At 45.7% G+C, this 15,647-nt stretch overlaps 1 protein-coding gene across 3 annotated transcripts in view; it reads right to left on the reverse strand.

Moving 5' to 3' along the window:
• MMP24 (matrix metallopeptidase 24) overlaps positions 1 to 15,647 on the reverse strand; it is a 43,194-nt gene that overhangs the window by 14,545 nt on the left and 13,002 nt on the right. For 2 of the 3 annotated variants that reach the window (XM_088789183.1, XM_088789184.1), the window contains exons 2-4: positions 9,713 to 9,861; positions 5,385 to 5,501; positions 3,324 to 3,628 (exon numbers count right to left, since the gene is read on the reverse strand). In XM_088789183.1, the coding sequence (XP_088645309.1) occupies positions 3,324 to 3,628; positions 5,385 to 5,501; positions 9,713 to 9,861 (571 nt within the window). Of the gene's footprint in view, positions 1 to 3,323; positions 3,629 to 5,384; positions 5,502 to 9,712; positions 9,862 to 9,969; positions 11,532 to 15,647 lie in introns of those variants that run through there. The other variant, XM_019733399.3, reaches the window with a different exon arrangement.

Below are 15,647 nucleotides of genomic sequence, written 5' to 3' on the forward strand. Positions count from 1 at the left end.
CTTTTAAACACACAGGTGGAGAAGATTCTGATTCAGGAGTTTGGGGTTAGGTCTCAGGCAACCTTTTTTGTTAAGTTCCCCAGGTGAGTTTCTAACGGTTAGGTGAGGCTGACACACCTGAACGAACAGCTCAACCTTAATACCACTAAACGTGGGGCAGCCTGCATCACACGTGCTTCCCAATGTGATGCCACACGGAGGACCTGAACCACAGAGGAAGCGTTCTTGCCAAACAGGGGAACCTGAATCTAGTCAGGCCTGTTGATCTAATTACCAATATTCAGGAAACACGGGGAAGAGAGACAAGTTAAAAGTGAACCTGAATTTAGTCAAGCCAAATGACTATACTCAGGACAAATGACCCAATTTCTTCACCAAATATAGGGTGTAGGGGAAAGGGAAGTGAGGTGACTGTGTTTAAATTAAATGCACCTTAAGGGACCTGTCAATCATGTATGACGCATGAACCCGGTATTTGATTTTAAGAAATTATTAATTTTGTTGGGTTGGATATTGATTTTGTGGTTGTGTAAAAGGTAATCTGTCAGAGGTATAGACTAAAGTCTTAACAGGTGAAACGATTATGCCTGGGATTTAAAAAAAAAATACATCAGCCACAAAATAAAAGTGTGGAGGGGAGGGTAGATGAAATAGGAATGATGTAATGTTGATAATTGCTGTAACAGGGTGATGGGTGCCTGGGGGTTCTCTCTACTTTTGTGAGTTTGAAATTTTCCATAATGGAAATTTAGAATAGAGAAAAAAGCCAATAAACAAAAAGTTCCCAGGAGGCGCCACTCCCGCTTTCACTGAGTTTATCAGGAAACTAAACAAGATAACATACAGGTGCTCAGTCAATTTTGATTCCTTTCCTCTCCTTCCAAAAGCTGTCCTAGGCCAACGTGGTGCATTCCAGTTCACCAGCCAGGGCTCTCTTGCTGTGGTTATGAGTTGCAACGGGAGAGTTGATGCTTGGTTTTCCAGAACACAGAAATGTCCCGACGTGTCCAAATCAGACATTGGCCGTCTTGGAGTTTCTATCAGAATCTTGGAATTTCCATCAGAAATTCATTCATCAGGATGGGGTGGGACAGACAGGAGGTTGCTGGGATGGTCCCAGCTCCTTTCCACACATACCACCAGAAGTGCTTGGGATTTTGAGACTGGGCCCAAGGTCTCCGACAGAAAGGAGTGGACATGGGAAATGCCAACCCCCAAAGCTGGGAAGGGGAGGGCAGAGGAGTACAAGTGTCTTTCCAGTATCTCCTCTGGGCAACAACCTTTTAAGAATTCATTTATCTGTATCAGGGCTATAACTAAAATCTTATCTGACAGTGCCTGGCACATAACTGGGGCTCAAAAATGTTAGTTCTCTTCTCCTCACACCTTATCAGTCAGCACAGACCGCCATTCCTTGACACCGATCCAAGAATAAGAATGAGATCAAGAATAGGTGTTCTGAAAGCCAGGAAACACATCCAGGACAGAAGGGAATGGACACTGGAGCAGCAGAAATAGAGCTAGATAGGAAGAGGACACAAAGTTGAAGAGGGCAGGGGACAAAGAGAAATTTAACAGTTTCCTAATTTTGCCTGGGCTGCGCCTTGGCCAAACCACCTCCTGAACCACCTTTTGATGGATAAGCCAAGTGTTGACGATCCATGAAAATATGAAATTTTCTCAAGGAGGCCATTCTCATCTATAGAGACACCAGGCACAGCCTCTGAGGAAATGGGCTTTAAGGTCTGCTCTCACTCTGAAGCTTCGCCAAGGAAACAGAATGCCCAGTGTGTTCCAAACTTGTCTAAGCCTAAGAATCAGAATCTCCAGGGGAAGGGCCTGGGAATCCACATTTGTAACAAGAACCCTGGTTGATTCTTATGATCAGGCAGGTTAGGGAAACTGGGGATGAAGACTGTTCTTACGCCTGCATCAGGAGCGCCTGGAGGTTTTATTAGACTAAGTGCAGATTCCTAGATGCAGCCCCAGAACCAGAGACTCAGAGTAGCAAGAGGTTAGGGGCCTGGGGCCTGGAATCTGCATTCTTTAAAAAGGTTTCTAGGTGGTTCTGGTGCATCCTGCAGTTTGAGAGCCATGGAAGCTTAGCATGGTGGCTAAGGGTACGGGCTCTGGAGTCAAATGCTCAGGTTCAAAGCCTTATTTCACCATTTGCCAACTATGGGACCTTCGGTAGTTTACTTAATGTTTCTCGATACAGTTTACCTATCTGTAAAATGGGGGTAAACATATGTACATACTATGTGGAAAGCACATGGGCCTTAGAATATTAACATACTCGTTGTTGTCTATTGTGTCTAAAATAGCATAGAATACAAATTATTGTCCCTTTCTTCTTTAGACTCTACTGTGTTTTCTTGGTATTTCTGCTACATGCTTTGGTATAGTCTGCCTTGTGACAGGGTGTCTTACGTACACATCTGTCTCCCTGACTCAACTCTGGATTTCCAGAGGGCAGAGACCATGTCTTTTTTTTGAAATGTTTGGAATCCCTGAGTTGTGCATCATGTTACATTAAAGTTGGAAGGGACCTCAGAGATCACCGAATCCAGTACCTCGTTTTACAGATGAGGAGACTGAGGGTGAATTATTTGCCCCTAATCCCATAGCCAGGTGGTTGAATTAGGGTTTGAGCCCCGGTGCTGCCACCTACCAGCTATGCCACTTGATCCCCAAACTCTTCACCTGAAAAATGGTGTACACTAGCCTACTCACTAAGCGTATGCCTGACGAGTAAATATGGATGAGGAACTCTTTTGAAATCTGAAGAGTATTGTTGTTGTGATTGCACAGTATTGACTCTGTCTCTAAATAGTGTTCATTGAATCATACTGATGAAGAGCAAGTTATGCAAGGAAGCTAGAGTCATATGGGGCCTGTTATTCACCTGTAAGGTTGACATAAGGGAGAGAGTCCGTCACGTCATCCGATAGGACGGCCTTTGAAGTTGTCAACAGTCAGGCCAGAACCTACCACTTTCAGATCCCACTTTCAGTTCTACTGCTTTTTTAACCTTTCCCCCAGCCTCTGATTCATTACTTTATCTTCTTATTCATGGCCCAACCCCTCCCACCTGACTCAGCCCGGTTAGACCATTTACTAAGTGATCTGACCCATCTCTATGGCCCTGGCCCTGCTGGAGCACGTGTTGAGTGTTAGCAGGATCTACACTTCCCACCCTCTTAGCTTCTTAGTTTTAGACAGGAAGTTTTAGATACCAGGAGCTCATCTATGGTATCCTCCAAGCTCTTCCTCAGGGCTTCTGAGAAACCCGGCACTGACCCCCTGTCCCCTCATGTCCTTACCGTCATGGTTGGCATTTCCTAGCGTCCACGGCTCATCTGAGTCAAAGTGAGTGTCCCCTCCAATTCCGGGGCCAGGGAAGTAGGCGTGGGCCAGGAATCCTCCTTCCCCGTCAAATGGGGAGCTGTCGCCATGGAAGCCAGAAGCAAAGAAGATCATGATGTCAGCTTCCTTCCGGTCGCTTTTGATCTCATGGTATGGCACCTCTTCAAAGGTCAGTGGGGTCACCTTCTGCCACACATCGAAAGCCTGGCGAATAGCTTTCCGTGTGTCCAGCTCACCCACCTTTGGGGTATAGTTGTGAATGCTGGTGAGAGAGGAAGGAATTAGATTAGGGAGGAAGAGACAGAGTTAGAGACTAGCAGAGCTAAAAGGAATATCAGAGACCATATAGCCCAGTGATGTTCACATTTTGACCCCTAGAATTCTGTGGAGGGGCCCTAGGGGTTGAAGAAGGGGCCGATAGGCAAGGCTCTGGGGACCTACCCCTGCCCAAAACAGAGTAGCTTTGCTTTAGTCACTGTTGTATATTTACTTTCTGGCAAAGTTTGTGTTGAATATAGGATTTCGCTCCAATTTGTAGGAAAAAATTAAATTGGTGAACAGCATTTTCTAAAATTTATGTTTTCTCCCAATACGTAAAATCTGTACATTTGTAAAAGTTATAAAAATATTTAAACAGTGGAGAGTTTAAGTGAACTGTCTCTTTAAAAAACCAACAAACTTTGGAACCAGCTACTACTGCTCATCTGTCTAAAACCTGGTACAGGGTGGTGTCTGATTTCATCAGTTATAGATTTAGCTATTTAAGGTTACTATATGCATACTGCATGATTCTCCACAACGGAGCACCATTACTTCTGGGTGTTCTGCCCCATGAACACCTGGGGCAAGGATTATTCACCCATTCTATAGGTAAGAAAACTGAGACCCAGAGAGGTTGGGTGATAAAAGTTAAGGTCAGACTTGGGTTAGAATCCAGCTGTTTTTTAAAATTTTTTATTGGGAAATATTGGGGAACAGTGTGTTTCTCCAGAGCCCATCAACTCCAAGTTGTTGTCCTTCAACCTAGTTGTGAAGGGCGCAGCTCAGCTCCAAGTCCTGTCTCCATTTTCAGTCTTTAGTTGCACAGCGCACAGCCCACCATCCCATGCGGGAATTGAATTGGCAACCTTGTTGAGAGCTCGTGCTCTAATCAACTGGGCCATCCAGCCACCCCCTCCAGTTCTTTTTTTTGATCCACTCTACCTCTTCAGGAGACCCTATGTCTATACAATTTCTAACCCAGATTCTTCTTCAGTTTCCTTCTCTTATCAGATTTCTGAAAAAAATCTTGGTCTGATCTCTACAGCTTGTCAGCAGGAGAGCCCTTAATTCAACTCTAAGATCTCTGTCTTAGATCCTGTCCCGGAACTGAGGAGATCTACCTGAGATGGTATCAGAGTCTGGGAGGTGCCAACCTGAGCCTGCCCTATGTCTGGCCCTTGGCCCAGCCCACTCCGAATTCTGATGTCTGTGTATGCTGTGGTAGGCGCCATCGTCCCTGCTCTTGGTGGCTGGTGTGACTTGGAGACCGATCCTGCTCTGCCCTTGGTTTCCTCAGACAGTCAATGAATGACACCGTTGTGAATTAGTTCCCAGGTCTTTGTACTCCTTAAGAAACAACTGGAAATCTGTGTTGGGAATCTCACGTGAAGTCCATCAGGCTAAGTGGGAGAGGGATCCAGAGTGGGCTTTGACGGGTGATAGGGAGAATGAGTTCAGCCATGGTTCTTTGTCACAGCTGGAAGTTACTGAACAATCCATACCCTGTTTTTGGTCACTAAAAACTGTAGGAATCTAAACAGAACACAACTAAGGAGCTCCTAAGGGACCAAGTAAACCTGAAGTTGGAGACACAGCATCCTCTGGAAGCCACAGGAGGAAAAAGTCATGGGCTCACAGCACTGGCCCTCACCCTGATCGCAGAACCACCTACGGTGTGAGCCTCTGAAACCCAGGCCAGGAAGAAACAGAATGAGGCTGGAGCCAAAACCAGGGAGGAAGAGAGGGAGTCAAAGCACCTGTAGGTGATGTGTTTCTGCCTCCACTTCTGTCCAGTCAGGGCATAGCGCTTGTTTCTCCGCTTACGGCTCAAGTGGGGGTGGTCAGGGACACCGCATCGGGGTTTCTTCATCCACCTGGTCAGAGAGAGGACACACACGCACACCGGGGTCCGTGAACACCAGGAAGACGCTGCGGAGTGCGCAGTCCCGGTCTGAATGGCAATGTGCATCCTCTACCTAGACTTTGGGACCCTGGCTCTGATCGCTTCCCCAGCAGGAACATGATCGACTCATTCATTCATTCATTCACTCACAACTGAATGTGAGGCAACACTGCTGCATACAGAATAGGAGTCAGAAGACCTGGGCTTAGTTTCAGCTCTATCACTAATCATAGGAGCCCAGGCAAGCGACTGAATCAGCATGAGCCTCAGTTTCCTCATCTGCAACGCAAGAATGATAGTGCTGGCTATTCTTAGGTTGTAGTGAACCTCAAAGCAGGGCGTGGCTGTGAACATGCTCTGTGACTGTAATTAGATCACATCACTCCCTGGTTGAAAACCCTCCAATGACTTCCACAAACACCTAGAGTAAAATCCAAACTCCTCACGTTGGCCCACAGGGCCCCGCATGGACTCGCCCATGCCTACCTGTCGGCCGACACACTCACCCCCTCCTCCTCATATCTTCTCCTCCAGCCACAGTGACCTTCTTGCTGTGCCTTGAACATACTAAGGTTTTCCCACTTTGCATTTGCTCTTTGCTCTGCTTGCAAAGCTCTTCTCATTCACAGGGTGTGTTCCCTTCTGTCATTAAGGTCTCTGCTCAAGTGTCACCCGTTCAGAGAGGATTTCCCTGCCCACCCTCTCTAAAGTAGCCTCCCCCTCCCATTCTACCAATATCTGTTTAGCCTATTTAACTTTTCTTCATAGCATTTATTATTCATGGGAATGATATACTTACATTCTGCTTATTCTTTGTCTTTCCCGCCAGATTCTAAGCTCTGTGAGGGTAGGAACCTTGCCTGTATCCCTAATGCCGGCACAGTACCTGACACAGAAGGTGTTCAATAATGATTTGTTGAATGAATGAATGAATGACTGAGAACTAGCCAATAGTAGAATGGCATAGCTTGGAAGACAGCAAATTCTCTTTCACTATAGGTGTTCAAAGAGTGGCTAAACAACTGTAGGCCTTGAAACAATTCTCTGTAGCACTTATCACACTGTATTGTGATTTTAAATCCATTAATCTATTGCCTCTAATAAATGAGAAATTCTTTGAGGACAGTAACTGTATCTTATGTATCATCATGTTCCCAGAAGCTAGTCCTGGGCCTTGAACTACAGTAAATCCCGATAACTGTTTGTTATCAGGTGAAATTATATTAGGGAACAGTAAGCCTGAGACATCACTGGGGACATACAAAAGGGGTCAGGATAGGAGATTTAAAAGATCACGGCTGATTGGGGCCCAAGCCATCCTTGAATTTTAGGTCTCTGTTGGCCTAATGACTAACTCACTAAACTATCTCAGTAGCTTGGGATCCTGGAAGGGAAAACAGTCTGACCTCATTCGCAGTTGCTGAAAGCAGTTGCCACTGGCAATGAAGAGGAAAAACAGATTATTTTAACCAAATATTAAATGCTCTTTGAGGGACTTAGCCAGGTCTTGTTCATCTCTGTATGTTCCACACAGCCTACAGTGCCCATACTCAGAAATCGATCATCAGAAGCAATAATCATGCCATGCATTAGAATAAACATTTATAATTGTCACAGTGTTGACATTAAAACATTTTTTTTTTGATTCTCAAAACAACTTTGTGAGGTACCCAGAACTTATTTATTCTCCCTTTTACAGATGAGGGAAAAGATACACAGATAAATTGAGCAACTTGTATAATGTAGCAAACAGTGAGGCGAGACTGGAACGTAGTTGAATGAATGAATGAACTACCAATTTCCACCTTGAACACAAGGGCTAGAGGAACTGATTGCTGAATGAATGAATGAGTGAATGAATAATGTGTGACATTTCCTAAGGGAGGCACTCAAACAGCACAGAGGTACCTCGGTTTTCGAACGTAATCCACGAGTTCTGAAATGTTCGAAAAGAGCCGACAGCTAGGCCTCAAGATCTTGCACTCAGCGGAAGCCGTGTGACATGTTTGACTTCTGAGTCGTGTTCGAAAACCGAACCATTTACTTCTGGGTTTACGGTGCTCATAAACCAAAATGTTCGTCAGCGGAGCCGGTCGAAAACCGAGGTACCACTGTACTTTGAGTTGCTAATCTAGCCTCCTTTCACTGACAGTCCCTGGGAAGAGAACCAGGAGCCATCTCTGCTACAACAAGGCTGAGCTAGGCCTGGAAGGGAGAGCCCCAGCGCGGAGTCAGGCCCAGAGAAGACAGCAACTGCCCAAGGTCACAGAGCTGGAGCGGAAACTAAGGTCTCTAAATTCTCCCCCAACTCCCTCCCCACTCAGGTCTTGTTTTAAGTGTGAGCACCTTCTTTCTTTCCATGCCTCCACAACAGCATTCCCAGCCTTCCTACAAAGAGGTGGGGGCAGAACTGCAAGTGGGAAATGCCATCCTTCTCCCTCAGATTGTTCCTTCTGCCTCCTCCTCTCGCTGTCCACCTGCCACACTCTGAATTCTGTCCAACAGGCCTGGGGCTTTCTGGAACAGAGTAAAACCCAAGGCCAGGTGGTGCCTCAGCAGAGACACCAGTGAGTGCTTCTGCCCAGGATGCATTGCCATGAGGCCTGCACAAAGCCCTCAAAATAACCTCCGCTTGGAGAGGCGGTCGGGCGCTCTTTAACCAGATCGCTTGTGAGGCCACCGGACCGAGGAGCCCACTGCACTCACAACAGCGTAAGAGCAGTGAAATGGATTAGCTTAGAATTTCACAACCTCACAATCAGAGAATCCTAGGAACACATAGAGAGAATCCTGGGTTTTTATGATTTTAGGATCATAAAAACCCAGGCTCACCAAGTTTTAAAAGTTTAGAATAATGGAATCTAGAATTTGAGAGTCATAATCCAACACTCCCTTTTGTAAATGAGCAAGCTGAGGCCCAGAAAGATGATTCTCTCAAGGAGGGATTCACCCAAGGGGTGAATTGATCCTGGCTCCACAACAGGGTGCGTTTCTTGCTCCTCTACCCAGCACCTTCCCCACATCCTCACCCAGCCCTCCTCTCTCCTTCCACCTGAGCTCAGGATCCACCCCTTGCCACCTCCTTAAAAAAAACTCACTCCAGCTCTTTCTGTAGCGCTTCCTGATGTTAATGGCTTTTTAAAAACAGCTTTAATAACTTTCATGGCTATCTCTTAAACAATCTTAAGCATGCTCAAATTTCTCCAATCTTAAAACCCACCCTTAGCTAGCTACCATCTATTCCTTCTTCCTCTCACTGTTCAGCTTCTTGAAAGTTTTCCCTACACTTGCCATCTCTGCTCCGCACCTCCCCTTCTCCCCACAGCGTCTAATTTTGTCTCCATCGTGCTCCGGAGCTTACAATGGCCTCTGTGTTCCTAGACTCAGCAGACACTTCTCAGTCTCCTGTTGGACCACTTTGCAACGGCTGAGCCTGCGGGCCGTTCCCGCCCTCACGGCCATGACATCACAGCCCCAGGCTTCTTCCACTTCTCTGTCTGCGACTTCTCAGCTTGCGTTGAGGGGGTCCATCCCCAGAACTCTTCTCTTCCTCCTCCTTATGCTCTTCCTGAGTGATCTCAGCCATCCGCATGGCTTGTTATTATCTGCTGAGGATCGCCCTGAAACTCAGTGTTGCCTTCCGAGTTCTAGACTGGTATAGCCAGACGACTGTGCTTTTCACTACACGATAAACCTCTGGAGGGCGGACGGGGATCATAGGGTCAAACACAGTGCTTGGCACATGTAGGCACTGAGCAAATGTTCCATACATGGAAAAAGTGGAAGAAGAGTTGTCAGCTTGTCATGGAAGGGTTCTCTGTATCCAGTGAGATGTGTACATCTCAGGGAATGCCAGAGGGGCGATTCGTAGAAGTACAAGTTATAGAGTCAGAGGAAATTTAAGGCCCCCTATAACCAACCCCCTCACTGTGCTGATAAGGAAGCTGAGGCCCGGAAGGGTTAAGAGACTGGTCCCAGGTCACACAGCAAGTTTGTGGCAGAGCACAACCCAAGCTTACATAGGAAAGAGCACCTTGGGGTATTCCCTCCCATGATGACACTGCAGAGTAAAAGATCGGAAAGCAGTAGGATGGGCATGGTGTGTACATGAGGCCATGACAAATGTGAACCCAAATGTAAGTCTGGAAAGTTCAAAGGCACAACGTCCTACGCAAATCTTACTCGATTGTTGTTTGATCCAACACACCGGTGACGGGGATCCCGTAAAACTGCTGCATAGTGGAGACTGCTGACTGTAAGGCCTTCCCTGACTGCAGCGCAGACGCCCGTGAGTCATAGGGAAGCAGATAGCCATATGACTTTAACCAGTTCTGAAAGACACATGAAAGAAAAGGATGCATTATGCTGGAGAAGGCTCTGTTCTACCTGGGCAGAGATCTGCCCTTGAAACTAGGGATCATTTTACCCAAGGGACTTACGGACTCATGCTCTGATTTCTTCCTCCTTCACTCCCTCCTACAGACACGTCAGATTTATCTCCAGAAAAACACAGCTCTTGTTGGCTTACTCTGCTGCTATGAACCTTTCATTGGATCTCTACTGGCTACAGAATAAAGATTAAATTTGCATTCAAAGCTTTCCACTACCCTGACTCTTTGCTCATGGATTCAGTGGTTTCCACTGACGTATGACCAGACATGCGAGAGCACAGGAACAGTTCATTCTCTGAAATAGAATGGCCCATTAAAATGTGCCTTCCAGAAACCCATGTGTCTGAAGTCAGAGTCTGATGAAGAATCACATTGTAGAATATTTATTGGCATGAGGTTATACATAGTCTTTATTGCTAACCCCTCCGAAAAGCAAGCCTTTGTAAATGAATATAAACAAAACAATGTATATTTAATTTAAATACCAATATATAAGTATGTGCATAGAAAAGAAGCCTGTAAAGGCACACATAAAAAATAATAGTATGATTATGTAAGAGAATTCCTTGTTTTTAGGAAGTACACACTGAAGTATTTAGGTTTACATAAGGGTGCACGATGTCTGCAACTTTTCCTTAAATGGGTTCAGGAAATCTATCCACCTATCGAGAAAGAAAACAGATATAGTAAAATGTTAACAGTTGGGGAGTCTTGGCAAAGGGTGTTCAGGAATTCTTTGTCCTAGTCTTGAAAACTTCTCTGAACGTCTGAAATAAAGTAAAAAAAATGTTTTTAAATAAAAAAAGAATTAATGAGTCTCTTTTGTTATAGTATCATGGGGGACTTTTTCCCCCCTCTTTTTTCTAAGTTTTATGCATGAAGTCATTAAAAATAAAAAGGAGAAAAACTTTAAAAGGGCAAGAGAATCTGAAAGTAGCTTGGATGAAGAAGCTCAATGAAGCAATGGATGGATTTGAAGGATTGCAAAATAAAGACAGTTATTCCCACCGAAAGCATGAGAGGATGGAAACTGGAAGAAACCAGAGCATCAGGAAATATCTGTGGCATCAACTGGAAAATGAGGAAAACACCCAGGTATTTCCTGAATCCACAAGCATTTACAGGAGCACTCCTACGTGCCGGTGTCTAAGCCAGACACAACCTGAGCCCACCCTGAGATCGTCCTGAACACCTAGTGGGCTGAGGCAGGAAAAGGAACATAGGAAACAGTATTATTCCCCTCCTATCTATAGTTTTTGTTTCTTGTTTCTATATGAACAGTCTTATTGTAGATGTGTCTGTTATTACAAGTCAAATCAAACCGTTTTTGGAAGGAGGCAAACCAGAAACTATAAATACATTGTTATTATTATAGTCTTTACTGCCTTGTGATAAAATCCACTGGACTGATTAAAAACAAAATAGTCAGAATAACAAAGTCTTAAAACATCGACAACAGAGCGGCAACCTTACCTCTCTCACATTTGATTCTAAAACATGTTTTTCACGCCAAATTATGGCGCAGGGTATCAGTACTTCTTGCGCCTCCCCAAACACTGAATCGCTCTCATGCCTTTGTACAGTTTCCCTTCTGCCTGCTATATTTTTTTTTTTTTTTTTTTTTTTTTTTGCTATACTTCTTAGTTTGGCAAAAATCTTTCATAATTTTAATGTTCAGCCATAAATTGCTACTTCCGGAAGACTTCCCTTACTCTCCAGGCTAAGTTACGTTCTCCCTCTTCTGTGTCCCCTAAACCCATTACAGATAGTATAGACTTTATAATATTGGGCTCTAATCATTACATATCAGACCCTGAGCTCCTCAAGGGAAGGGTCTGTGTTTTACTCATCTCTGTATATCCAGGGCCCAGGAAGTGCCTGACACACAGTAGCTGGCCGTTACGTCGGTGCCGCAAGCATTACTACATGGTGGCACTGTGCAAGTCTCTGGGGATCTAAAGATGGATAAGGCGCTCACAGACCAACAAGTGAAGCCACCACAAATCAGGTGTGTACAGGGTTCTATGGGAGGACGAAAGAGGGGTGTCTTAGCCACATGGGGGGTGGGGAAGGGGAGAAAGGGGGACGTGGGGGAGGCCTCCAGGTGGACATGGGATCTGAGCTAATTCTTCATGGATACAGCATGTGCCATTGTCTGGAGGTGTCGGGAGTATTTAAAATGGCTAGAACTTGGGGGAAGGGAGTGTGGCGAGGAGTAGAGAGGGTTGGAAAGGAGGGAAGTGGAGAGAGTGATATATAATTATCTGTTCCCACGTGGACAAATTGCAGAAAATCTCTTGTGACTTGGCTGTGGCGTAGGATCAGCCAAAAAGCTCAAGTAAGACATCTGGAAACGGACATGACAGGGCAACTTGCAAATGACCCCTCCATTCATCTAGGAGCTCCAACTTCTAGGTTACGTCATCAAAGCATAAGTCCCTTCATTCTGTCCTCTCAGTCCCTCACACCCAGAATGTCACATTACGTTCTCTTTCTGAATGGAAACTTCAATGAAGAATCATTGAGTTGAATAAACAGGGTGGTAGAGTGGGGAAAAGGCTCACAGTCGTGCCACGGAATCTTGACTTCACTACTTGCCGGCTGTGTGAGTTTCCTTATTTATCAAATGTAAACTATAATTCCTCCTCCATAGGATTGTTGTTAAGATGAAATGAAGGAATGCACCTGACCCATAATCACTCAAAAGGTGTCTGTTATCCCTTATGTTATCATTTGTAAAATCAAGGTGGAATAAATGGCCTTTGACTCCTTCTCTGCCTTTTGAAATCTAGTCGTCCCACCCTCCCACATTCTCCTTGAACCCAGAGCCAGTCTTTGTGGCTCCTGTGGAGGTAGCACATTGTCACGGGCAAGTCTACTTGCTGTTAGGTGCCCTATGGACACGGCCGTCTCTCACGCAGCACTGGGCACACTGCCCACAGAGAAACAACAGCTGCCCTGACCTGTGGGCTCTGCACCCTGTCACTCAACCTTCTTTGGACCAAACACAATCACTTTCTGTCAAAATTTAGCTTGAGGAAAATGTTTTTCCTACAGGAGATTCGGTATGGTTTCTGGTTTCAGAAAACGAACCCTGGGTAACCCAGAGGTTTTCCCTTTTGGCTTTTCTGCCAGGAATCCTTCAGCCAAATTTATAGCTTAAGTGTGGAGCATAGTGATGCTTGGAAGTAACTTTTTTCATCTTTCCAACCACCAAGTTATGTTTCCTCCTTAAAAGTCTTACTTAAAAACATTGTTTCAATCTGGAAACCTGCCGCAAGCCATTCCAAAAAGAGGTGTGGTACAAATCTAAAATAAACCCAATGCCTCTCTAAAAATCCACCTAAGATGAATTATGGCATTTGGGAAATGGCTGGGGATCATTGGACAGATACCGCTGCAAACCAGTTAGCCAACTGAGTCCTTTTTGGAGCACCTGCCTCTAAGCTAGCATGGAATTGAAGAATCTTCTCCCCTCCTTCCCCCAGTACTGCTTCTGGTGGGAGATAGGGAACAGGGAACTTTTGGCATAAACACACTCCGGCCTTCTCAGGCGTTGGGGAATTGAAAGCAGCTCCTCCTCAGTAAAGGGCTACCTGCTTACCCAGGTCCTTTCCTGGGATACACCAGCAAGGAGCATCTCAGAGGCAATCAGGACCCATTCTGAAGGGCATAGAGCCTATCTCAGCAGCATCAGGAGTCAGGAGCTAAGCCCCCAAGTCCTAGATAAATGCCTGGATTGGGACCAAACACTGGAATGGATCAGCCTTCTCTGGGCTCTGCTTCCCTCCCAGGTTCACTGGGGACAAGCCTCAGAACTCCAGCCCACGAGGGGAAATGGGAGGGGGTGGGGCTGGTCAAGTGACAGCTCTAGGCCAGGGAACAGGGCCTTGAGGTCGGACCTGGTGCGTGTGTGTGTGTGTGTGTGTGTGTGTGTGTGTATTAGAGGGTCAGAGGGTAAAGACTATGGATTAGGCACCAGACAATCCCAACGTTTGCAGTTTAGTAACCCTGTCTCTGCCGCTCACTTGCTCCGTGACCCAGGGAGTCCTCTCAGTGCTCGGGGCAGAAACCGCTGATGTTGGAATAAGTCTTCTACACTCCGGTCATAGCAATTCCAAAACATTCCCTGTGCTTTCACGCTTCTAGGCTGTTCCTGTGGCCTCAAAGTCCATTCTCTTCGTGTGTGTCAGCGCGCTCATCCCTCAAGGTCTAGCTGAAGTGTCACCTTTTTGTTAAACCTTCCTTAACTCTCCCTGGCAGAGCTAATGGGTATCCTCTTTACTCCTGCAGTGCCTTACTTCTCTACCACCCTAAACAAAACTGCCACAGTGTATCACACCTGTGGGTTCATATGTTTGTCCCACTAGAATGAGTTCCTGAGGAGTAGAAATTCTTATTTATTTTTGTGTTTGCTACAGTACTTAGCAGTGCCTAGCATAGTAAGTAATCACTGACTGACTGAATGAATGAATGAATGAATGAATGAATGAATGAAAGAACGAACAAATGGTTCATCTAGGAGGCACTGTTTGGGTACGAAGGAAGGGATTGTTCATCTTGGAAATGTTTATTGAGTAATACACAGGAAAGTACCAAGCACAGTTCTTGGTATCTATTAGAGGCTGAAAAAAATGTTTGCTGAAATTCAATCTATTGTGGTTTGACTTCTTTGCTTGATGAGGCAATAGGCTCCATTGTCCCATCTGAAAAAAAAAAAGATAAAATCCACAAAAGGAAAAATGCCCATTCAGTTTTAAACAAAATGACCTATCTTTCATCGTTTTACACCTGGATCCATTAATCAATCACCAGCCACATCCGAAGTCTAACCTTTACAGCTCAGTTAACCAACTCTACGGTGTCTGTCACCCTTTAAGTGCTGAGAGAGGTGTAAACCCACAGGAAAGTGAGAAAAAGCTGAGTTGCAAGCAGGGACCAAAATAGCTGGGCTGAACCAAAGATGCAGAGATCAGAGACAATACAGTGTGATTAGTCTGCTGGCTAGCAGGTGGGGTTTTGGTTCCCGAGAAGCCAAAGCCGAGATGTTCATGAGTAGTGGTAGGCAAAGGAGAGAGCAGAGAATAACAAGGAGGAAAAACGTGGCCTGAAGAGACAGCGACAGACAGCAGAGGCGGTGGTGAGATTAGAAGTGGCAATGGAGGCAGCGAGAAGCAGATCAACTGGTGGAGCTGCCAGTTTGCTCTTGGGAGACAGAGACGGCCATGGGCATTGGGGGAAGAGAGAAAGACGGATCAGTTAAAAGATGGATCAGGTGGCATGCGGGAGCATCACACCTGGCTGGGCGTGAGCCCAAATCAGACTGGACAGGCCTGGAGAAGAGGTGGGAGAGTGGGTAGGATCGGGTGTTTGATCAGAAATGCAGTGGGCCTGGGCGGCCGGATGGCTAGAGCGTGAGCTCTGAACAACAGGGGGGCTGGTTCGATTCCCACATGGGCCAGTGAGCTGCGCCCTCCACAACTAGACTGAAGGACAATGACTTGGAGCTGATGAGCCCTGGAGAAACATGCTGTTCCCCAATAAGAAAAGAAAAGAAAAGAAAAAAGAAAAGAAAAGAAAAGAACAAAAGAAAAGGAAAGGGCCAGAAGGTATTATCAGAAAGGCCAGAGGTGAAGTCTACAAAGAAGGACGAGGCAGGAAGTTCTCAAATTTGGAAGCATGGGCTAGAATGAGGGGGGAAGAATAAAAGACCTTGATCATAGAGG

The sequence above is a fragment of the Rhinolophus sinicus genome, chromosome 13, assembly GCF_057876585.1.
Source record: "Rhinolophus sinicus isolate RSI-liver-muscle chromosome 13, RSI-T2T, whole genome shotgun sequence".
NCBI classification, from domain to species: Eukaryota; Metazoa; Chordata; class Mammalia; order Chiroptera; family Rhinolophidae; genus Rhinolophus; species Rhinolophus sinicus.